Source organism: Hypomesus nipponensis, chromosome 18 (genome assembly GCF_054491055.1).
Source record: "Hypomesus nipponensis isolate SF chromosome 18, ASM5449105v1, whole genome shotgun sequence".
In the NCBI taxonomy this organism is placed as follows: domain Eukaryota; kingdom Metazoa; phylum Chordata; class Actinopteri; order Osmeriformes; family Osmeridae; genus Hypomesus; species Hypomesus nipponensis.
The window spans coordinates 9182057-9205488 of record NC_140378.1 but is presented as its reverse complement, the minus strand read 5'-3'; the positions used below and the strand labels follow the sequence as shown (position 1 = coordinate 9205488).

Here is a 23432-nt window from a genome sequence, read left to right as displayed (position 1 = left end):
TTGTCCTAATGGGGCCCCGACTGTGATGGTAAAACATGTATCCCCATTTTAGTAGATCTAACTTGACAATACATTTACTACCGTCATTTAATAGCCTACCAAAGGTTTGCCACGAGACAATTAAAGAGACATGATTTTGCAAAAATGTAACAGAGAATAGGTTTCTTCTATTAGTTTATTATAGCTAGCACCATATCGCAAATGGCGTAGGTTAGAGACCACCCCTTTTACGGTCAATCTGCCAATCCCGTTGAGGAATCGCCTAGTAACGTCGAAGAGGCGTCTCTTGAAAGTATTGTTGAAATGCCCTGTTTCAGAGACCGGGCGGCATTCATACTCAGAGGAAGGGAAAAGGTAGGTAATAAAGATTATATTAGCCTAAAGACATTTTATAGTTAGGTGATAGGCCTACTAAAATGATCGTGCACCTCGTGACAATTACGCTTGTAATTTTAATTCAGTACTTTGAAGGTTTTGCCTATATTTTCGGTTGCTAAAAGCCATGCAGACACAAGCACAAAGACAGGTTAACACAAAGGCAATAGTAGCGTTATAACATGGAAACTGGCATAGTGACTCTACACCACTAACCTTTTTGATAGAATAGTGTAGGCTATGTTCAGTAGCGTGGTTTGTTTTTTGAGAGGATTTTTTACTTTTGAAGCTTTGGAAGTCTCAATGTTGCAGTAGTAAGCAACAATCAGTATCAAAATAATTTGGGTGCCTTTTCATGAATTATGGAGCGACTGGATTCATTGTTAATCATTGCTTGAGTGTTACAGTAGGCTATACTACATTGAGTTTTTACAGGGTAATAACGTAATCATGAGCACAATTGTAACTAGAGGGCTTACAGCTGAAGTCAAACGAATTAATTAACACTGTGTGATTTAAGATAAGACTGATGTTCCTTTGACATTATTACGTTTTTGGTGGGGATTGTCTTACTTTTATTTTAAGTATGGAAGATTGCCTTGACTGCATGGGACGTCCGCGGCAAAATTGTACCACGCGAGATTTCTCTTTGCATACATTGAGAAAGGGGAGGGGAACTAGACAGCATGTCGGATATGACGAAGAAAAGGAAAGGAACTGGGTTTCATAACTTTGCACGGTTTATGAAGGGCCATAGCCTACTGGAAAACAGGAATGTTTACAAGTTGAGTAAATACAACAACAACAGAAGTCACACAGCCCCGCATCAGCCTTTCTCTACTGGACAAAAGATTGATCGCTCTCATCCATTGGTCCATTGGCTAGCCCCGCACCAACCCCTCCCACCCATAGCCAGTTTTGCCAGAACGCACTGTGGCTAAGTTAGTAGTAGGCTATGCAAGAAATTGAGTATGCCCCAATACTTAGGCTAGTAGGCCTATGTCTTCAACAGTAGCCTACAGATATCATACTACATCAGTTTTTATTTCGCAGTATGCGAGCCAGGATGGACTGCGTCCATTAAGCTAGGCCTACCCATACAGCAATAGCCTATAGGCCTTTTTAGGAGGCTATGCGGCTATGCCTAATAGTCTCCAGTAGGCTACGCAAAAATACCACAATGGCCTACAACATGCGGTAAAATATCAGCATTATGTGCAACAGCTTTCTTCGTACTTGTTACTCTGGCCCACTGAACAACCCTTTGTGCGATGGAAATGTGTCAAGGGTGGAAACAAACTTACAATTGATAGGCTACGAACTACCCGATTGATACAAATACCCCAATTCAAAATGATAGTGATTGGCTCGCTTTTTTCAGAGACTTGAATCTTTCAGACATCCCAAGTCTCCCGGAAGGTCCGGGAGTCTTCCGCATTTCAATAGCGGCTCCCTGACGCCCGAAAATGCTATACAATCTCCCGGAAATCAGGGATTTTGTATTTCGAGCGAGCGAGAGACTGGGAAATTGTCATTTATGTTCCAGATAGGTGCATATCGTGCGTCATGAGAGCGTTTCGGGGTGGGGGGGGGGGGGGAGTCCTGGTTGAGGGGGTAGGGCCTACTCCACACGTCCGGATTGCGTCCCGGGGGGGGGGGGGGGGGGACCTCCCGGAAATGAGTTTCTCCAACTTGGGATGTCTGATCTTTTGATTCCGTTCACCAAAAAAATTCGTTCACCGATTCGCGAACGACATCCGGTGATTCTCTCGTTCGCGAGCAGACTGCACGAACGTGAAGAACATGCAGAATTAGTTTTAAACGGCTTCCTAATTTTTAGGCAGAGACAAATGAACGAATCTTTTCGGGGATGAATCAGCTAATTTCGTTCACTTTAAAGCGAACGACCTACCATTATTCACATGAGTTGAATAGTATGCGGCCATGCTAATAAATTGAAAGAATGTTGAGGATTTGAGCGTAGGCTACTGGTGATTTCGAAACCGTCACTCTTTTTGTAAAATGCCGCCTCTCCTAGGCTACAGTTTCTGGTTCACATAGGCCTACATATCTGAATTTCGTCTATTAGTTTAAAATGGACTTAAGACGGGCAATGTGACAGTAGGCTAGTGTAGCCTACCACCAGCACCCAAGTTAACCGGCACAGCTGGAGCAAGTAATTTCCACTCGAGGAACATAGTAGTTGGGTGATGGCGTGTGGTTGGTTCCGGTGTTCCGGAGAATTCAGTTGCCCCTTTTTCAATTTCGCACACGTGCAAGGCAGGGGGAACAGGGGAACTGAATTTTCCGCAACACCGGCGGCAGTAGACTAGCTAGCAGTTAGAGCGAACCAGAACCAAATAAAAAGAGGAGCTGTAACTAGCTAGCTGGAGACTACGGACAGTTGGGGCGGTCGGAAATTTCGTGTAGCCTTTCTGCTTGGTCAGTAAACAAATTTGAGAACCAAAAAATACTCAACATTTCTAGATTAATCTCAGAACATCATATAGCCTACACATTTTTTATGGATCACACAGCCCGTTTGCTACTACTTATTCAAGGGGTGTGTTTATTTTTCAGAGAAACAGTGGTGTGTGTAGTAGTGTAGTCACCTTAGTTTTTAGTGCCCTTCCAACTCGTGTGTGTGGGGTGGGGGGGTGGGGATCTGACCCTGACTGTCGCTACAGTCAGAACTCGCGCACGAAGGTGAAACGTAAGAAGAGACCCTTTCCAAAACTTGTAAAGGCGTAATAGTTTGTGAAAGACCCAAAGAAACACAAATATCCGACGAGGCAAAATCAAATAACAATTCCTAACAACTTTGGAATCCATGCCGGACTCAGTTTTTGTCCGGGTAAAAGAGGACGTCTGGTCACCCTACTTTACCTGTCATGGATGGTAAAGGACGAGTGGTCCCAAAACTGGGCTTTGATTATAGGAACCTGAAGACAACCTGATACCAGAATGTACTGTTCAAGTACTGTTGTCAGTCAGATACCAGATCTATGCTACTGTCACTGTGGTCAAGAATGGTCAATAAGTCTACCACTAAAGCCATGTGTATGTGAAACATCGATGATGTCGTGTATTTGTCTTCAAAGGGATCTTAAAGCTTGTGACTATTTTGTTATTATTTCTAATGATGTTTATACTGAAAATAAGAATACATCAGTAATGTAAGGAATATAATTGAACCCTAACCCTCTTTTTTTCCTTCTTATCAAACAGAATAATGGCAACAAATGCGACTGCAACCCCAGGTGGTTCTGTTGAGAAATATAACCGCTGGCACCTGTTGACCTGGCTTAACAAGTCCCTGGAAACCAAATTTACCCACATTGAGCAGTTATGCTCAGGTACAGTTTAGCCCCTCATGCCAGCTAGCCACTTTCCACTTTATGTATTTGCATATTTGCACAACTATATTTATCTTGTGTAAAGCTGTCATCACACCAGTGTTAGATATTCCAAACCTATATGTAAACTTTTAAAGGCTAAGGTGACTTTTCCTAATTAGTTTCTTTTACAATTCAAAGATGATGTATGTTTGTGCAGATTATGTATGTTTCTGTGGATGTGTGTGTGCAGGTGCGTGTTACTGTCAGCTTATGGACTGTCTCTTCCCTGGATCAATCGACTTGAGCAATGTGAAGTTCCAAGCCTTGGAACAGGAAGACTACATCTACAACTTAAATCTCCTCCAAGAAAGCTTCAAAAAAACTGGCATTGATAAAGTAAGACCATTTAAATTAATCCATTTGCGTTGCCTGTTGTAGATCTCTATATACTGGGACGACTACATTTCTTTATCCTTGTAGATGTTAAACAGTTCTCTAATCTTGCACACTTTTATATTATAGACAATTCCAGTGGAGGCGCTGATAAAACCAGAGTTCAAGGCGAACTTGTCCTTCCTGAGGTGGTTCAAATTGTTTTTTGTTGAAAAGCAGTCAGATGTGGTGTATAATGCTCTGGAAGCCCGGCAAGGCCAGGACATCCCCATCCCCATAACAACTCAACAAGTCCTTCGTAGGAATGCATCAGCCCCCCACAGCCCCAATCAGCATGGTACAGTGGACAAGCTTGTCAAGGTTGATACTGACACTGATGAAGATACTGTTGTAAGAGGTAGGAAGGGCATCACATATGATGACCAGTGGAAGGAGACCTACAACTGGGTGGAGAAGAGCTCCCTTGGAGAGATCTATGCCTATTGCACTGTGTGTGACAGGAACCTCAACATTTTCCACACTGGCTTTTTAGACCTTAAACGGCACCAGCAAACCAAGAAGCACAACGGGAACGCCCTTCGTGCCAAATCAGGTGACCTGATGTCAGAGGGAGAAAGACGCAGTGGGCTTAATGACACTCCACCATGTAGTGAAACCACCCTCCAGTTCATCCTGGGGCACTGCATCTCTGTACCCTCAAAGCAGACGATGAACCAATTTGCCCGCAATGTCTTGGGATTGCAGTACCCCAAGGACATTGTAACTATCTGTCAGCAGACTCCTTACTGTATTTACACATATGGAAGAGTGGCCCTGGGGGAGACAAGCACAGCTGCTGTGGTTCTCGCCGGGTTTTTTGATGTGAAGACAGCGAGGCACCGTATCAGGCTTCTGGATGTTCTGCAGCCATCACAGGATGATGCAGAGAACAAAACAGCTTCAGCTCTGGTTGAGACTTTGAAGAGATTTGAGCTTCTGACAACTAACCTCGCTGCGGTGTACGTAGACAGTAGCAATGCAGCATCAGAGCAGATCTGCAGTCAGCTCAGGGAACTTAACCCCAATGTAGTGGACTTAAGTGGGCTTTACATGGTGGCCGATAACGCTTGTCAAGCTGGGGTCATGGAGCTCCCCAGTCAGGCCCAGGAGCTGATAGTAGACATCCACACTCACTACTCATCCTGTTCCACCCTACATGTTAATTTAAAAGAACTTGTATCCACTATTAGCAGTATGAATGCACCTTCCCTACCCCTTACCATGGGCTGCCTTAACTTTTGTGATCTAGTCAGGAAAATCACAGGGATGTGGACAGATCTCATTTCCGACTTTAGCTCCTGTGGAGAGGACAATAAAAAGGCCATGCTGATCTGCACCCAGCTCCAGGATCCCAAACTCAGGGCTACTTTCATCTTCCTGGACAAGGTCATGGAGCCCCTCCAAACCTTCCAAACACTCCTCCACAGCCACAGGGGTTCAGCACGAGCCGACCTGGGGCACATCTTCCAGGAGGCCAGTAGCCTGCTGAGCTCTTACACCTCCAGTTTCCTCAATCCTCAGGCTACGGTGCGCTTCCTAAAGGAACGAGACACTGAGCTCCTCAAGACCAAGAAGTTTCAGCTGCCAGAGGCAGAAGTCAACATGGGAGGGTCTGCAGTTATAGACTTCCTCCATAATTCAAAGGCAGGGGAACTTATGCCGTTATTGCAGAAAGAGGCTGTGTTGTTTTACACAGCACTTACTGCCAAATTAGCTGAGGGCTTACCTCTTAGTGATGGAATCCTGACAAGCATAGCCCAGCTGCTTAACCCTAAGAGCAGGTTGAATGTAACCGGAAAGGCAGTGGGAGAGCTGGGCTCCAAACTCGGGCTCTGTGCCTCTCCCAACGAGGTAGCCCAGCTCACCAGTGAGTTCCTCGAGTACCAGCTAGCTGGGGAAGGGGAGAAAGAAGAGGAAGAGAATGGCTATGATAAAGGTGTCCAGAATGGCTTCACCACTATCACACTTGAGCAACATTGGAGCACTGTGCTGAAGGCCGTAGGGTCCAACACCATTTTCAGAAAACTGGTGTTGACCCTTCTAGCCTTCCCCTGTCCACCGCTTGAAGCTAAGAATGTCTTTGTTCAGGTTTGTAAACGTTAAAAATCTTCATTTTAGTGTGCTATTAGACAGACTTTTACATACTTGATATCCGTGGTGTGTGTTTGATTGCATCTCTACTCAGGCCATGGAAACTGGGGAATCTGCTAGGTTGTCTGAGAGTGACGACACAAAAGAGAGTGAGGCAGAAGTTGATGTCACCACTGACTCAGACTGCACTACCCTGCAGTCCCCTGCCATTAGATCAAAGAAGAAGAAATCCAGTAGCACCATGTCAGGTGATTTATATTGATAAGAATTGTTGTAAGTGAACTCTGATTTGGAGTCCCATTTACTGTTGAACGAACAGAGATTTGAACATGAAATCACTCCATTACTATTGTGTAAGCATTGTCTGGTATCCTGTATAGAACGTTTCAAACTTTTCAAGAATTCTAAAAGAAAAAAGTGATATACCTAAATTGCACAACGTATATTTATCGTAATTGTTCTATAGAATAATTTCTAAATATTAGAACCAAATTAAACAAAATAACGCTTTTTCACTCTAAAACTAAACTACATTTGAATTTTATTTACTTGCGTTTACCTTTCCTGTGGTATTATATTTAACCAGATATTGGAATCCTTGTTAATTGATGGAAGCGATGTGTTGTTTTCCAGCAGTGAATGGCCTTAATTGGACAATGAAGCCATGCTCAGTGCGACTGGAGAGGACTGTCAGTAAGAACGATATTCTCGGTTAATGAAGATTATATTTGGTATTTGGATCATCTGTACCACTTAATCATTTAAGTGACCTACAGATGACACACTACCAGGGAATGCTTAAAACAATCCACTCCATGTCCATTCACTATTATTTTATTTTGTGAAAATATAATTTCTTCAGTGAACAGGTATCATTCTATTGTAACAGTGGAATTTACATCAGAGATCAATAATGTTCCACTTTGTCCTACTCTTTTCAAAGGGCCAAAGAATGGTCCGGATGGTGTCTTTGTAGAGGATGACATCATTTGGACAAACTCTGTACAAGAGGTAAGTTTTTATTAATTAAAGAGCTACTCCTCAGGTATGCATGAGCTTTATAACAAGTTATACCTGTTTTACTTATGAATGACAGATGTAGCCTTTATATATGTACTGACCTGTGCAAAAGTCCCAGGTAATATCTAAAACAAACATCCATCAAATGGGAGTTGAAGTGACTACACTTTCAATCCAATTAAAAGAAACATGGATCCTATCTGTTTCAAATGTCACAAATATACTTGACTTTGCTATGGACTTTAAATTCAACAAGCTGCTTTTAAAACCATATTTAGTAGCTTTAAGTTGGGTTCAGAAACAACAGCAAAGGTTTACAACAATTCTTAGAGTTTAATAATGTCCAAACTTGGCATGTCAAAAGTAAAAGTCTACCTTAACTCTACCTTCTTGCATCTGCTGTATGGGAATCCAGCATTAAACCTATAAATGTACAATTACTTAACAAAATCAATCCATGCAAATCGACGCATGTCTCTTTGCTAACATTGTTTGCAGCTTTTCACTTTTCTTTCTTTCTCATCCTTTTAACATGGGAGTATTGGGAGCAGTGGCAGTCCTTGAAGGTGGTGGGGGATCGTGTGTGTGTGTGTGTGTGTGTGCATACATGTACATTTTTTAGCCCTGCATGAGTATCTCCAGTACAGGTACCTTTCTGGGTGTGTATGTGTGTGTAATGCGTGTGTCGTCCCTCAGGGCACGATTAGAGGCATTTATGGCTGGGAAAGCAGCTTGCGCCAGAGGCCACAGGCACGTACAATGTTTCAGGCTGGAGCTAGCACCTGGGTCGAGCCTGAGTGTCTTGATAAAAACAGCAGAAAGGCCCTGGATTCCCAGGAGTCGGTATGTAGTCCACTCTCTGGGCTCCTGCAGAAGCCCCTCTGGTCTCTGGACAATAGGACAAGGCTCCAATATTGAGCTGATTCTCAACAACAGGCGTTTAGTGCATGACTATTACTTTCCTTTGCAAATCTTTTAACATTCTTATCTTTCAAAATTCCTAATTTCTGATTAACATTATATGATCACCGATTCCATCTGCCCCTATCATCTAAACTACTCTGAAACTGCCCCATGGTCTACTGGATTGGGTCATAACAGTCAAATATTATTCAAATGTAAAGGATGGAATTTGCATGGATACAAAGTAAACTTGCAAAACAACAAACCCTGAATATTATCCAAATGTGGACATGGAAGGTACTCAGAGAGACTTCATCATTACATGTGTAAAGCGTTGTTGGCAATTCAATTGATGTATTCAATTGAGAACATTTTGACTTCAAGGAGAAAAGTGAAAGTCCCACAAGCACTCCAAGCCACAAGACTAGGAGGAAGGCAAATTACTACCAGGTATTGTCCAACTTTTAAGTATTTTCTTGCCTGTATTTTTTGTTACCAGTCAATGGTAGAGTGTTGCCTGCTTAACTGATAATCTGGCATGTTGTGTTTCATTGTAACTTGTTTAACTACATGCTCTTGTGGTTCTTCCCTTTGGCACTTATTTGGGTTGTTCACAATATGTGCTTCATGTTTTGGCTGCTCTCGCTCTCTCTTGGAAGTTGTTTTGGATAAAAGCGTCTGCTCAATGAATAAATGTAAATGTCCCTGGCTGTCTGCAGGATGGGAAGGGGTTCCTCTCTGGAGAGCTGGTGTGGGGGAAAGTGAAGGGCTTCTCTTGGTGGCCTGGTCTAGTTGGTCCCTGGAAGTCTAAAGCAACTTCCTCAGGCATGCGGAGGGTTGAATGGTTCGGAGATGGCATGTTTTCTGAGGTAAAACCTACAATATACTTTCTCTACACGGTACACAGTCTGCATGTGCAGGTGGACATTTGAACTAATTCCGCATTTATTAATTTGTAACGTGTTGCAGATATACACTGAGAGGCTTCTGCCATTTGCTGCTTTTACCAAGTGTTTCTGTAACGATTCATATACCGGCTTGCCTGCCTACAAGGATGCCATTTATCAGATCCTAGAGGTAAAACTGGAGCACTCATGTTGTGCAACCAGTCACTATCAATCCTGTGTATCCACTGCTTCATACATATGATTGATACATTCATATAAAATCCCACTATCCCATACCACCCCATTTAATCACTTCCTCTGTGTACAGTTGGCAGGAGAGCGGTGTGAGAAATCCTTTGACTTATCGTCTGGGAATAAGGAAGATGAGTCGAAGGTGATGCTGGAATGGGCCTTTGGAGGATTCCTTCCCTCTGGACCTGATGGGTTTTTGCCCCCTGACAGTATGTGTCCTCAATCATCTACATTTGTCTTGATGCATTCACTACAGTCTACCTAGAACAGACTCTGTATAAGTAAATAATCTATAGAATGGCTCAGATGCTAAGTCGTTTTGTCATATTGCTCCTTTCCTGAAGATTCTGTTGCCAAGGCGGAATCCTCTTCAGACTCCCCTCTGTCAGACTACCAGCCCCCTGCAAAGAGGAAGTATGTTCAAAAGACCAAAGTCCATGTGATTCAGACCAACAGCAGCAGAGGTAATTCTTACTCATACAACAGTTCATGCACACACGGTTACCCACTGATAATAGGAATCAGAAACACAGAAACACACATCTTTTGGCTTCATAAAATGATCATTTCATTCGATTTTGCTTCACAGAGGCAATGGCGGAAGAGGTTTCAATGAAAGGGAAGAAAATTGAGGGTATGTTCTTAGATTTGGTTGACAGGTGCGTCATCAAACTATCTTAATCACGTTACTAATTGATATTGTGTGTTCTTGAATCCCCGCAGATTTCTGTTTGTCATGTGGGTCATCTACTGTTGAGATTTGCCACCCATTGTTTGAAGGTAGTCTGTGTCTAAAGTGCAAGGTAAACATAAATCTCTGAACGCATCTTTTCACTCTCACAATCACATTTTGTCATGTCGATTGTTGTTATGTAATCATCATTGTCTACTCATTTGAAATGTCAGTCATATTGTGATGGTGTCGCACTAAATATTTTGCAGGACAACTTCATTGAAACCCTGTATCGGTATGATGAGGATGGTTACCAGTCCTATTGCACAGTGTGTTGTGCAGGACTAGAGGTTATCTTGTGTGGCAATGCCAGCTGCTGCAGGTAAGCAACTCTTTTGAGCCCTCTCTTCTCTGGAGCACTTTTTACACCACTATTATCACTGCTTTCTTATTCTCACATGCTTACCTGCCCCTCCTTCCTCTTAGATGTTTTTGCAAGGACTGTTTGAATATATTAGTTGGACCAGAGACCTTCGACAAACTGAAAGATGTGGATCCCTGGAGCTGTTACATGTGTCTGCCCTCACAGTGCAATGGTTTACTCAAGCTCCGTCCTGACTGGAGTGTGCGAGTGCAGGAGTTCTTTGTTAATAACAGCGCATTGGCATTTGTAAGTGACTCCCAGTTCAGGTTATTTTTATATTGCTGTAAGTGTTAGGCAGTAGCATTGACTGACCAGGGATTTCTTCTCTCAACACAGGAGCCTCATAGAGTTTACCCCTCCATCCCCACCCATCAACGCAGACCAATCAAGGTGCTGTCCCTCTTTGATGGCATTGCCACAGGTAAGTTATATTTCTATATATTGTTGGTTTTGTCTCCTGTTTAAAATTGTATTTGTTAATAAGAGTTCTGGTTCTCTTCACTTGGAAGTTTTTTCATCTCAATAAATTTGTACTTATTTAATTGCATTGTGTTTATAACCACTGTTGCAGGGTATCTTGTGCTCAAAGACCTGGGTTTCAAGATTGAGCGTTATGTTGCCTCAGAGATCTGTGAAGATTCCATCACTGTGGGCATGATCAAGCATGAGGGAAAGATAGAATATGTGAATGATGTACGCACAATCACAAGGAAACATGTGAGTGTAATATACATCTCAATATCATTCTCAGGCAATGCCATTACCACTCACTCCTCTAAATCTGACCTGTTTAATCATTTTTATTCATTTTCTGAACTTACTCTGTGTTTCAGCTGGCTGAATGGGGTCCCTTTGACCTGCTAATTGGAGGAAGCCCATGCAATGATCTATCAATGGTCAATCCTTTACGCAAAGGATTATTTGGTAAGGAACCTAAAAATGTAATTGAAAAGGGACATGTGAGACATTGTAACCAGCAGTTAACTGGAAACCATATCTCACATTTGTCATGGAAGTTCTTCAGACTTCTCCAACCTTTTAATTTCTACTCATCTCTGTCTATTCACAGAAGGAACTGGAAGGCTGTTCTTTGAGTTTTACAGAATGTTGACAATGATGAGGCCCAAGGATGATGATGATCGTCCTTTCTTCTGGCTTTTTGAGAATGTGGTTGCCATGAGTGCAATCGACAAGGCTGACATATGTCGCTTCCTTGAGGTAATGACAGAAGCGCTCTCGTTTATCCATATGCTCGTTTATTCATATGGTGATTTAGGTGTAAGCAATTGTAAGAGTAAAGAAATGTTTGTTGTTTCATAATCATAGTTTTTGTTTCCCTCCACCTGTGTTGTCAGTGTAATCCCATCCTCATTGATGCGGTGAAGGTCAGTCCTGCTCACAGGGCACGGTACTTCTGGGGGAACCTCCCAGGCATGAACAGGTACCAGTGCTTTCAACAGAACACTCTCTGCCTAGGGTGATATTTATAGAGGATCTTAAAGTGACTTCACGTGTCTTTGTTTTTTCTTAGACCTCTGGCTACTTCTCTCGATGACAAAGTTGAACTGCAAGATTGTCTGGAGATTGGGCGGACAGCCAAGGTGAGATTCATATATATTTTCTTATTTAATTTAGATATTTTGTATTTTGGTTGCATGCATTTTAATACCGGAGTTTGTCTAAATTTAAGTATGTTAACGATGTTACATTACTTGTACTGCGTTTTCACATGTAGTTCAACAAAGTGCGCACCATCACCACCAAGTCCAACTCCATCAGACAGGGGAAAATGGGCCCACTGCCAGTCATCATGAACAATAAGGAAGACTACCTGTGGTGCACTGAGATGGAGAGGTAACAGTCTCAATCATTTTACAGTAAATTCACCATTAATTGAATACTGTTGATACTGTCTACTGTTACTAAGAATGAACATCTCTGTTCAAACTTCTCTGCTCAAACTATTTGCCTTCTAATGTACCTTTTCTGTAGGATCTTCGGCTTTCCAAAGCACTACACCGATGTGAATAACATGGGCCGGGCTCAGAGACAAAGAGTCCTGGGTCGTTCCTGGAGTGTCCCTGTGATTCGGCACCTCTTTGCACCGCTGAAGGACTACTTTCTCTGTGAATAGGGAGGGGCTGTAGACCAGGACTACTTCCTCTGTGAATAGGGAAGTGCTGTAGACCAAGTCCATATGTTTACCTGGTTACATATCAAGACAGACAGACAATTGTCCATTCTTGCCTTTCAGTGAATCAAACTACTCAGTGTATTAGGTGGACCTTATTGTAATTTTTATAATGGTTTTTAACTGTTTTCTCTACTGATAGGAAGCTGTATCAATTGTTGGGCAGTTTTGTTAATTTCATTTTTGTCTAAATGTGTGGAATATTCTCAGAAAGCACAGACACTTTTCGGTTCTTTTTGTGCATGAGGTGTAGTTTAAGTGTTCTCAGTATCTGGTCAACAGTGGTGTTATCAAGCTAACTTTGCCCACCACAGAGATCTACCTCAACACTGATATTTTGGTCCAAAATCTACAGAAACAACCATATCTCTATTTAATGAAGTTTTATGAAAATGCTTCCTTCCAATGGATTTTCTTAACTGATGTTTTTGTGTAGTGGTTTTAGTTGATTCAAATGTAATCATGCTCACATTGATCATGTTGCTAGAATTGTATGTATGTTTTAAATAGGTATAGTACAATTCGGCAGTCACACTGGCAGATAATTGGCCTTGTCATTTCAGATTTGAATCCCTCTCAACAGGTAGCATGGATATTGTTATAATGTATTATGATGTAGGTTGAAAACTCAGTGATCATGTATGCATTCTTTGACAGGTTGTTTGTAAACAACTTGTTTTTAATCTTTGAGCAGTCCAAAATCACAAGTGCCTGCAAAAATAACATTCTTTGTATCTTTTTTTCCTTCCAGGATTTTTTAATTTTTAGATCAACATAAATATAGCATTTAAGAGGGTGCAGCATTGTGAATGAAACTAAAGATTGAATCCAAACTATCTGTACTGGTGCTCCATAAAATATGGAAATATTTCAGAGATGTTTATAGATGGTTTTGTGGTCTCATCTTACTGTTAAATAACCCTATCAGTTTGCATGTATGTGACATATCCAATAGTCAGTTTAATGTGCTATGTTCTTTCAATATGTTTTGTTATTGAATTTCCTTTTAACAGCTTTGTTTGATGTTTACTAATACTGTGCATAAAACCCAATACAACTATGAAACAGTAATAACATTGTATGTATCCACTTATCTCAATTGGTGCCAACACTTATGGTTGAAATTTCCAACAATACTGGTGCTATTGAATAGATATAGAGTTGACTTTTTGTAGAATTGGTATTGATTGTCGGGTGTGTCTGCCATCCTCCAATTCCTCATTTTCTGTAGGCCTGTCTATAGTTGTTCATGATTGTGTGCTGTTTTAGGTCAAACTCTAAATAGTACTACCAGGTGGCCTACCTCAGGACACTGGTAGGCCTATCTGTCTCAGTTGAGAGCATAGTTTTTGGTGAGTGGACAATTTTTATCAATGTGAAATTGTGTTTTTTTATGGTGATTGTTTATATTCAGATGAGAAATAAATTAATTAATTATGTCAGGTTGTCTATAAATTCTCGTCCTCCCTAAAACGAACAACAGCAACAACAAAAAGCAATGCAAGCAAACGCACGGAAAAATGTAAAGGACAGTAAAGTGGGCTTGCTTGATTTATTATTATTGAACGACCGAGTGGGCGGTGTATGTATTGTGGCTATCTATACCGTCACAGAAAACATGTCTTCCAGCCACCGGGAAACCAGGTGATATAGATCGAATATACTTGTTCTAACAAGCAGAACAGATCACATGGGTGGTTGTGCATTGAATGAAACTTTGACAGTCGCCGGTGAACGGCGAAATTACAAAGTTGGAAGACAATACTTTATACATAAACTTACTAGTTTGGAATTGTGTCGGAAGTCAAATTACATAGACCAATAGGTTATTGATTCAACAAGCGCAATCAGTTGGTCTGTATTTAATAAAACGATGTAAGTTCAAGATTAAAGACGCTGGAAGTTTCCGTGAAAGTAGTTAGCTAGCTAGCCTAGGTTGCTACCATAGCCAATTCTTCGCATTGTGGGTGTGGAATTGGTAGCTTGAGAGCTATCTTGTGGAAGACATGTTGTTAGCTAGCAAGCTGCTCTGTAACTAAGTTGGCTAACTAGATCTAATCTTTATTCTGCACATTTAGTCAGCAGATACATCTGTTTCTGTTCGTTGTTAAGTCCACGTGCTAACTTGTCGACTAACTTACAAATCAAACTTTTAAGATAGCTATTGCTAGCTAATATAACGGCTATTTTTCCTTTCACTCAGAGTATGGCTGTGAATGTGTACTCCACATCTGTGACGAGCGATAACCTTAGTCGTCATGACATGCTTGCATGGATCAACGAGTCCCTACAAATTAACCACGCAAAAATTGAACAGTTGTGTTCAGGTAAGCACCTTTTTATCTGACATTTTGTATAACAGTAAATTTAACGGAAAGTTTGTAGCCTAACTAGATTAGCTGTATAGCAGATTGTTTGCTATCAATATCATGGACGTCACTTTTGTGTTCATACAGGTGCATCCTATTGCCAGTTCATGGATATGCTGTTTCCTGGATGCCTGCCTTTAAAGAAAGTAAAATTCCAGGCCAAACTTGAACATGAATACATCCAGAACTTTAAAATCCTGCAGACAAGTTTCAAGAAGATTGGGGTTGACAAAGTAAGTGTTACATGGTGGTGTTGTATCTGCATGTGTTTTTATTTAGTTTGTTCGTAGTTTTTTTTTACCATGGAAGACCTTATTGTTTAGTAACCGCTTAACATTGATTTTCAATCTAGATCATCGCTGTGGACAAGTTGATTAAAGGAAAATTCCAGGACAACTTTGAGTTTGTGCAGTGGTTCAAGAAGTTCTTTGATGCTAACTATGATGGGAAGGAGTACGACCCTATAGCAGCTCGCCAAGGCCAGGAAACTACCCCTACGCCCAACCCTGGAGCAGTCGCAGCAAGTAAACCCAGGAAGGTCAGCTCTGGTGAGGAAGACGCTCATTATCCATTGGAAATATAGTTCTGATTACCAAGAGTAAGAGAATGTGTGTGCATTTCTATCCTAGTAAAGCTCATCGAACCTTCTGCCAAACCAGCTGCTCGTGTCGGTAAGGTGGTTTAATGGTGACGCAGGGATCTTCAGTGGTCACTAAGCTTGTCACTGAGGAAGGCCTCTTTTGAAGGACTACTAGACACTGAAATCACTGGGTTGTTACAGTTTATGTGAAGTGAGGATACAAGTGTAAAGCTAACTGTGTGTTGTCATTATTTCTTCCTTTTTGACGCTGTGATGTGTTGTTTTCAGCTCCCCTTAAGTCTTCTCAGACAGCAGCAGCAGCCAAGGCCCCACGGAGGCCCGGGACGGTGGCGGGAGACGAGGAGAAGGTGGAGCTAGCCCAGGAGGTGACATAGCAAGTGCATTTACACTGACATTTTCTCTCCCTTCTTGAAACCCTGGATTGGATTTAATGTTATTGCAATTTGTTCATCCCTTGGTCCCTATTTTGAAGACATTTATACATGTAACCTTTTGTCCTTTTGCTCATAGGTCAACAGTTTAAAGAGCACAATTCAGGACATGGAGAAGGAGAGAGACTTCTATTTTGGAAAGCTGAGGAACATTGAGCTCATCTGCCAAGAGAAGGAGGGAGAAGGAGACCCAACGCTGCAAAGGATTATGGATATTCTTTATGCCACTGATGTGAGTGCTGAGCTTTCTTTGTATTTGTACAGTACAGTGTTTCCTTCTCTTCTGTTCTCACTGACTCCCTCACTCCCCAATGCATTTAAATCTTATGTACCGTTTCCCCATTTGCAGGAGGGGTTTGTTATTCCAGATGAAGGACAAGAAGCAGAAGAGTTCTAGTGATTGTACAACTGGACCTGACTCATCTGTCACCTCTACTATGCACACTCATTTTTTTTACAGTCACACACAGGTTAGTTTAACACACTTCGAGTGTAATGTAATACCTGCGCACACACACACTTCCACTTCTTCAAGATCCCTCAAGATTACATACTGTCTGCTTCCTTGGTCCTGATTGATTCTTTTGTTATGATATTGAAGATGTTTTATTAAAAATCAATTATATTTACACTGCCTTAAAGTGTTTTAACTCTGATTGTTCTTTGTTATACTGTATCTACTGTGTTCAACACGTTCTCATGTCTTAAAATAATTACACAATTTATGAGCTTCTGGTGTTTTACTGGTTTTAATATGTAATTCCAAGGTGTGTATTGCTGCTTCTGACATATCATAAGATGGTAGCAGACAGACATGGTCAGTATTTTGACAATTAGGCCTCATAAACATCTTTACAACATGACTGCTACTTCCTCATATAAAGCGTAGAACAGGATGTGTGGCCAAGTGCACATTGATGAAGAAATACTTCCCTCTTGTTGGTTTGTTAGTTCACAGTCATGAACTGGCATGTGTAATGGCATTTTGCTTCCCTACAATGATAAACCAGGGGAGTAGCAGAAGAAACAGTGGGCGAAGGTTGTGGGGATATAAGTACACAACTTTAATTTTCTGAAGGAAGAATAAACATTGGTGGCGTTTCACTATTGTGCTGTTAGAAATCCAGGTTAGGGGAGGTGGACCCTAGGAACTGGAAGTTCTTGACCACCTCCACTGTTTCTTTGTTGATGGGAATAGTGGTGTGCTTACTCTTCTTCCTTAAGTCAACATTCATCTCCTTTGTTGTCCTCTGTTGACGGAGAGCTTTATGTACAGACCACACTCGCCAGGTTAGACTCAGAATTTGTAGGAATGTTATTTCTCAGCATTAGGGTTAAAACAGCCCCCCAGACATATTTAACTCTGGTTTGTTTCTTGACAAGAACATTTTTAATTTGAAGAACATGTTTGTCCTCCACATTGTGTTGTCCTATTCCCTAATGGGGATACTGAGTAATTCTTGAACGCAAATACATTGTACTACAATGAAAATTAATAAATTACTTTTTTTAAAGTAGTTTTTGCTATGGTAACCATTAATATATCAATAGAATTTTTGTTGCACTATGACATACTTTATTGAACATTCTTTTACCTTTGTGATTTGGACTGTAACAGTTGTGGATTCAAGTTTACTAAGCAAGCCATTACCAGAATATCTTTGTGGACTATCACAGGGACACGGGAGGATGGCCAGCACCACCAGGTGGAGTAGTTTAAGAAGATGACAAATGTCACTGAGTGGATTCATAGGGACTGCGAGTCATTTAGCAAGTAATTATGGTGGATATCAATAGATTTTCAAATGTATTCCAATTCCCTCTAATACATATCTACATATTTAGTTCCACCTCAGATGGGGATAAGCAAAAACTCAACACTCTCCAGGTAAATCTTGTCATTTGTAAATTTGGGAGCAGTTCTAAGCAGATGTGTAATAAAAAATCAAAACAGACTTGGTCAAGAGAGAGTGGTCCATGTTTATGGGTGTATTCTGTCTCACTAGGCTTCTGTAGCCCCTCAGCAGGGAATGGAACCAGAGCGCTCAGGAAAGGAAACTGACCATGGGGAAAAAGTAAAAATGCCAGCACAAGTCAAAGTGGAGGATCAGATCAACGATGAGCACCTCCGTCGCATCGAGCGCATGTTCAGAGAGGCAGACGTGGATGGTGGAGGGGGTGAGAAACCCACACAGATTAAATTTGTATTGCTGTCTTAGAGGCATTTCCCCCATTAACTCCTGCTCCTAAGATAGTTGATTCCTCATTACAAAAGCTTTTCCTGTCCACTGATTGTTTTTTCTCTCAGGGTTGAGCATTGCACAATTCCGTGATGCAATGAAGAAGGTCATGGGCGATGTTGATGATGAAAATTTGGATATTATTTTTATGAAGGTTGATGCCAACTGTGATGGCAGTGTGGACTGGGTAAGAGGAAAACATGAATTGTCATCCCAAAGTCAGTTATCTCAGCTGTTTTTTGTGACTAAAACATTGGTCTTTCTATCAAATCATCTCATACAAATGTTGTGTACACATACAGGATGAATATCTGAACTACATGCTTCTAGAGTACCGAGTGAAACACTCACTGCAGAAGAAAACTAAGCCACTCTATTTTCCCAAACCACTTAAGATTTTACAAACGTAAGTTACAGGCATGACATAATAGACCAATTCTGTTTCATGTGGGCCTTGTGTCATTTTGTGTTTTTCGGTTTGTGCAGTGGACATTGTGAGATCATAGTGAGCTTACAGTTCCACTCCTTCCTACCCCCTGTGGGGGAGAAGAAGGGTGACTCTGGGGAGCAAGAAAGGTTCTCAGGGGGCATGTCGGGTCGCACTCATGGAGGACGCTACATATCAGTTAGCCACGATGGAATCCTGATCTTTTGGAGCGAGAGGTTCAAGATACAGCGCACCATCCATGTAAATATCAACCCCTCTCTTTACTATGGATCACTGGTTAGATGTTAGGTGTGCATTTGTGTAACTTGCAATTAATTAACTGCATCTGAATGACTTCTGCTGCAGATTGGTCAGATGCAGCACACGATTGGACAGCCTGTTTGGGTTTCAGATATGGTCTGTCTGAGCAACATTAACATGCTCTCCATCTCCTCTACTGGTCGAGATGTAGGTGTGTTGAATGTCTGGAGAATTATATGGTTCAGTTGTCTGCTGGTTGTATCAACATAGTATATGTATGTGTAATGTGTGTGTGTTGTATGTTTGGGCTGTCACCAGAATTCTATGACATCAGTGCCAATAAGTGTGACATAGTCTTCTCCCTGTCGGAGCTGGAGGCCAACGTGATCGTAATGGACTACTGGTAGACAGCAGCACTCCTGTGTCAACTCCACATGTTAAATGGGTTATTAATCCAGGCATTGACCTTGACCCATATGCCTCATTAACTTCTGAATGCTGCCAGTGCGATAATGAGATAATGACAAATGTATCATTTGTGCCTAATGGACAATAATGGTCATTCGTTAGGGCAGCTCATTCTTGATTTCATGACCTCCTTTTAGGACAGATGGCAGGAAAGCTATTTTCTGCATAGGCGTTACCAGTGGCGCCATATTTATCTTTATCTCCTCCGATGTGGTGCAGAATGGCCTCTTTGACAGCACCGCCTTCAAGACAGGTACTGAGACTAAATGGGAAACAAACAGATGAGTAAAGATACTTATGTTCATGCAACCTCTCCTTCTCAGGATGCAATTACCGGATTCCAGTCACAGCACTGCTCAAAAACTCCTCTAGTTTATTTCTCTGCTGTAGAGTTGTAAGTAGACAACTTTTGTCACTATTTAGTATCCCTCTTCTGCATCTGTGGTTAAATGATGCCCATTCATTTCTTGGTCCAGCCCATTCATAACGATTGGGTCTACCAGATGCGCTACATCCCAGAGTTGAACTGTATTGCCACCTGCTGTGCAGCAAGTCAAGCTGCCATGATACTGACAACTCTTCCTCACTCTTTCAAGTGTAAAGTCCAGTATGTGCCCCTTTACTTTCTTTCAAATTCAAATACATGTAGACTTACAAATACTTCCTACGTGTTTGTGGGAAATAGATTCATGTTCTAATAGCGGATTTTTTCTTATTTCTAGAACTGCACACTTTCACCAGAAGAAGGGCATACAATGTTTCGACTACTCACCTGACCTCAACATACTGGGTGTGAATATATATGTCACACTCAATAATTCTGAAGTTCTAACAGTATACGCTATATAACAGATCTGTCACAGCTGTTTAGGGATGTGGTGTGTTTCTGGCCTGCAGTGACGGGAGGTTTTGATAGGGTGGTGAGAGTCTGGAACCCCTACCTCACCAATAAGGCCCACCAAGAGGGGTGCTGGGGCAGGAGAAAGAGGTGACTCAACAAAGACACACATGCAGTAGATCGGTGCCTCTAAAGTGATATTGAGACTGATGTGAAAACACATTTTAGTCATTAGGTATCTAGAGAACATGTCATTATTATGAATGATATGATGATTCATGAAGTAATAGACATTGTTACCTCCCTCCCTGGCCAGATTCACAAAGGCTGGACTGTGTCCTTGATCCCCCCTGTCCTTCTGAGTTCCTGGCGTGGCCATCTGAAAAGCATTGTGCACCTGGAGTATGTGGAACGCTTTCGCCTCATAGTCACTGCCAGCCTTGACTGCAACGTCCGTCTATGGACAATTGCTGGAAAATATATTGGTTAGCTCCACCACCATTGAACACAAACTACTGTCTGTATGTTGAGCCAAGTCTTATATAAAATGTCAAACAATACTACATGAATGCTCAGTCAATGGGAGATGTGAATGTACAAAGATGTTCCTCTACCCACTTCAGCGGGAGGATAAATCGTTCACTTTTCTCCCTTTTCCCCATGTCTTAGGTACATTTGGTCAGGGCATGTGGTGTGTTGGTGATCCAAGTGCCATTCCCAGGGAGCTGCCTGCGGACCTGAAGAAGGCTGGATCCTGCCAGACACTGAAAGTCCTTAATGAGGGGAGATACCCTCACTGGATGTAAGGAAGACACAGTAAACAGACCCCCTTCAGAGCCAAGACAGACAAAATACAGATGTGTTGTTCTTTTCCTAGTTGTGCCAAACGCATTGTGGAGAACCTGAGAGCTCAGAAAAGGCACCAGTCAGACATAACCAAGTTTGGCCAGGCCACCACTCTGACAGAACTGGTCCCTGCAGATCCACGGATTGTTAAGTACACAGATGAACAGGTAGAGAACACATGGACTATGTGGCAGGAGAAGGGCAAACAGGTGAGCTGAACACATCTCTCTGTAACTATCTGTATCTTACTGTAATGTCAAAATACTGTTGTTAATCCCTTTCTGTATGGTTTTCTTATACCCTGTCATTAGACTAGCAGTATCTTAGGACAGGCATACAAACAGAAGGTTAGACATCATCTTCCATCCTGCCCCCCTGATTTACAGACACCCCACAACAGCCATGAGCAGGTGAGTCAGCCCCCTGTAGCCTATTTCACTTTTGGATGTTTTACATGTACAGTACACTTCTATAGAGCAGTTCAATGAATGAGGTCTGTGTCTGCAGCTTAGGGTATACAACTGCATGCCATACTCCAGTCTGCTGCCTATCATCCAGCCCCCCGTCCCAGAGCTTCTGAGGGACAGCCATCTCAGGGCTCAGGAGGGACCAGAGACAACCAAGCAGAAGAAGCCTGCCAAGCGCAGGCCCCACACACGCTACATGGCTGTCCTGCCCAGGCCAGGCCTCAAACGCTCCCAAACCAGCAAGCCTGCATGAGAGAATCCTGCCCAGGAGAATCTAGACATAGTCTATACATGCAATACAAATACATCATACATGTTCTGCAACAAACTGAGTATAGTTCTCTTTATTTATATTTATCTTTTAGAACATCCCTGCTTATGCTGATCAAGGTGACAAAAGACAGCATTCTCAGAGATAAGTAAAAAAAAAAAAAGGGCCAGTTTAAATCATTTTTATAGTTTTTCTAACTTTGTCCTATGTGAGCAAGAAGTGTAATCTCAGGAATTTCAGTTTCTCTTGCAGACATTTATTGAGCCCATGGTAGTATAATTCACAGTGCAATATGAATCAGGTCAAATATCTACATTTTTGTTTCCCTTTAAAAGAAAATAAAACGAATGTGTTAATTCATGTGATTAAGTCCCTTAGAAGTTGGTGGTTTTTCCCAGGGTTTCAGTCTTCTCACCATCTGAGAGGGAGTGGGAGATTCATTGGTTGGTTTTATGTCAAGCTTTAACAGCCCAGGGATTTCCTCGCCTGCTTCGATTAGTCGCATCACTTCAGCGAATGAGAGGGGTTCTGCATTCATAGTCCTATCAGTGGAACTTCCAGTGTTGCTACAATTTGAGTCTGTAATTGACTCATCCTTCGATTTCTGCAGCTGTTGTTGCACAGTGTCCCCTGTGAAGGATGACGGTTTTTCTGTCACAGAGAAACGTCGTCTCCACTCTTTGTACCCCTCCGAATTGATAGGCTCAACGAACCTGAAGGAGATATAATTAAAATAAAGACCACATCATCGATAATCAAATTGGAGAAAGTAAAAAAACGCGTTATTTCATATAAATTCAAAGATTGTACATCTACCTGTTGTAGAAGAATAGTTTAAGTTCCAATGCCTTGACAGAAACATTGGACGTTTGAAGTGACTTCGTCCCATTCTGGAAGTTATCATCTCTTTCGAAGTCATATGATTCGAATCTAGAGTAAACATACTCCATTCCACAAGTTTAGAGGGACCAGAAACATCTGTCATTAACAGTTATATGTACTATAGAGAAGGATTTCTCACCAATCAAATGCTCTAACAAATAATCTTGATCAATTGTTTTTTTTTTTTACAGTCAACAACTATTCAAGGAAACACTTCAGTGAATATATATTACGTTTCCGAAGAGCTCCCCTAGTGGTTGTTTGAGGTCAGATTTTGCATATGGCGAGGGATTAGTACATTTATGTAACTATATATAATTCATCTGAGTACTTTCAGATTGTGAGAAAGACGATTGTTACAAAGATCAAATGATGATCTTTAGTCTTCCAAGATCAGCTGAGGGGTAGTGAGAACATAGAACACAGTTTCCCCCCCCAAGTCCTCCTGACCATTTTTGTATTGCCCAGCCGTTATTGTCTTATCAGTGCAATGTGTTCTTTTTCAGTGTTTTTTTTATTCTCATTGTTTTGTGTTACTAAGTGTTCGTATATCGTAGCCTAAGCCTACTGTATTACTCTTGACATATAAAAGGGTGAAAGTGGAAGTTGGAAAAAAGATACTCAAGCTGCCAAGAAGCAGGAAATCTCATTAACTACTTAGTGGTTTCACCTGCTTTTTTGAGCATGTGACATAATGGCCAGCTGCCCATGTCCTATAACCTCCACAACATCTTGCACAATGTAC

At 41.6% G+C, this 23432-nt stretch overlaps 4 protein-coding genes across 11 annotated transcripts; 3 read left to right on the top strand and 1 right to left on the bottom strand.

Annotated features, from left to right (window-relative positions):
- Positions 1 to 286: 286 nt before the first annotated feature.
- On the top strand, positions 287 to 14124 carry dnmt3ba (DNA (cytosine-5-)-methyltransferase 3 beta, duplicate a). 7 transcript variants are annotated; one of them, XM_084678995.1, is made up of 25 exons: positions 287 to 354; positions 3604 to 3731; positions 3964 to 4109; positions 4236 to 6233; positions 6331 to 6484; positions 6873 to 6929; positions 7180 to 7247; positions 7953 to 8099; positions 8544 to 8609; positions 8879 to 9028; positions 9129 to 9236; positions 9375 to 9507; positions 9643 to 9762; positions 9888 to 9932; positions 10022 to 10101; positions 10241 to 10353; positions 10458 to 10641; positions 10732 to 10816; positions 10967 to 11112; positions 11229 to 11319; positions 11465 to 11613; positions 11751 to 11836; positions 11927 to 11996; positions 12131 to 12249; positions 12388 to 14124. In XM_084678995.1, exons 2-25 carry the CDS (start codon positions 3608 to 3610, stop codon positions 12527 to 12529), a joined length of 4581 nt encoding a protein of 1526 aa, XP_084535121.1. In that variant the 5' UTR covers positions 287 to 354; positions 3604 to 3607; the 3' UTR covers positions 12530 to 14124. The 7 variants fall into 7 exon arrangements, with proteins under 7 accessions (XP_084535121.1, XP_084535118.1, XP_084535122.1 ...); XM_084678992.1 differs by having other exon boundaries at positions 6870 to 6929; XM_084678993.1 differs by lacking the exon at positions 287 to 354 and adding an exon at positions 2081 to 2817 and having other exon boundaries at positions 6870 to 6929.
- A 172-nt stretch (positions 14125 to 14296) lies between these two features.
- Positions 14297 to 16710, top strand: LOC146251947 (microtubule-associated protein RP/EB family member 1-like). Of its 2 annotated transcripts, XM_084679000.1 has the most exons (8): positions 14297 to 14461; positions 14790 to 14913; positions 15043 to 15188; positions 15308 to 15503; positions 15585 to 15626; positions 15824 to 15921; positions 16067 to 16219; positions 16337 to 16710. In XM_084679000.1, exons 2-8 carry the CDS (start codon positions 14793 to 14795, stop codon positions 16382 to 16384), a joined length of 804 nt encoding a protein of 267 aa, XP_084535126.1. In that variant the 5' UTR covers positions 14297 to 14461; positions 14790 to 14792; the 3' UTR covers positions 16385 to 16710. The 2 variants fall into 2 exon arrangements, with proteins under 2 accessions (XP_084535126.1, XP_084535127.1); XM_084679001.1 differs by lacking the exon at positions 15585 to 15626 and having other exon boundaries at positions 14300 to 14461.
- Positions 16711 to 17598: 888 nt separating this feature from the next.
- On the top strand, positions 17599 to 21787 carry LOC146251946 (cilia- and flagella-associated protein 337-like). The gene is made up of 18 exons (XM_084681422.1): positions 17599 to 17693; positions 17833 to 17875; positions 17994 to 18165; positions 18296 to 18414; positions 18530 to 18633; positions 18714 to 18915; positions 19021 to 19126; positions 19234 to 19318; positions 19521 to 19636; positions 19707 to 19777; positions 19860 to 19990; positions 20106 to 20173; positions 20281 to 20371; positions 20585 to 20706; positions 20891 to 21023; positions 21099 to 21276; positions 21379 to 21477; positions 21575 to 21787. Exons 1-18 carry the CDS (start codon positions 17677 to 17679, stop codon positions 21785 to 21787), a joined length of 2070 nt encoding a protein of 689 aa, XP_084537548.1. The 5' UTR covers positions 17599 to 17676.
- Positions 21788 to 22039: 252 nt separating this feature from the next.
- On the bottom strand, positions 22040 to 22870 carry LOC146251945 (uncharacterized). Its single transcript, XM_084680659.1, has 2 exons — positions 22622 to 22870; positions 22040 to 22518 (listed from the first exon to the last, which is right to left on the bottom strand). The coding sequence occupies exons 1-2, from the start codon at positions 22753 to 22755 to the stop codon at positions 22158 to 22160; spliced, it is 495 nt and encodes a 164-aa protein (XP_084536785.1). The 5' UTR covers positions 22756 to 22870; the 3' UTR covers positions 22040 to 22157.
- Positions 22871 to 23432: the final 562 nt, after the last annotated feature.

Excerpts from the sequence above, each read along its gene's own strand:
- dnmt3ba (XM_084678992.1), top strand. The coding sequence starts at position 3,608 with ATGGCAACAAATGCGACTGCAACCCCAGGTGGTTCTGTTGAGAAATAT. Across the intron at positions 3,732-3,963 it reads CATTGAGCAGTTATGCTCAG|GTGCGTGTTACTGTCAGCTT; the intron begins GTACAGTTTAGC and ends GTGTGTGTGCAG. Across the intron at positions 6,930-7,179 it reads GCGACTGGAGAGGACTGTCA|GGCCAAAGAATGGTCCGGAT; the intron begins GTAAGAACGATA and ends CTCTTTTCAAAG.
- LOC146251946 (XM_084681422.1), top strand. Across the intron at positions 18,634-18,713 it reads CCACTTAAGATTTTACAAAC|TGGACATTGTGAGATCATAG; the intron begins GTAAGTTACAGG and ends CGGTTTGTGCAG. Across the intron at positions 20,707-20,890 it reads AATTGCTGGAAAATATATTG|GTACATTTGGTCAGGGCATG; the intron begins GTTAGCTCCACC and ends CCCATGTCTTAG.
- LOC146251947 (XM_084679000.1), top strand. The coding sequence starts at position 14,793 with ATGGCTGTGAATGTGTACTCCACATCTGTGACGAGCGATAACCTTAGT. Across the intron at positions 14,914-15,042 it reads AATTGAACAGTTGTGTTCAG|GTGCATCCTATTGCCAGTTC; the intron begins GTAAGCACCTTT and ends GTGTTCATACAG. Across the intron at positions 15,922-16,066 it reads AGGTGGAGCTAGCCCAGGAG|GTCAACAGTTTAAAGAGCAC; the intron begins GTGACATAGCAA and ends TTTTGCTCATAG.
- LOC146251945 (XM_084680659.1), bottom strand. The coding sequence starts at position 22,755 with ATGGAGTATGTTTACTCTAGATTCGAATCATATGACTTCGAAAGAGAT. Across the intron at positions 22,519-22,621 it reads AAACTATTCTTCTACAACAG|GTTCGTTGAGCCTATCAATT; the intron begins GTAGATGTACAA and ends TATCTCCTTCAG.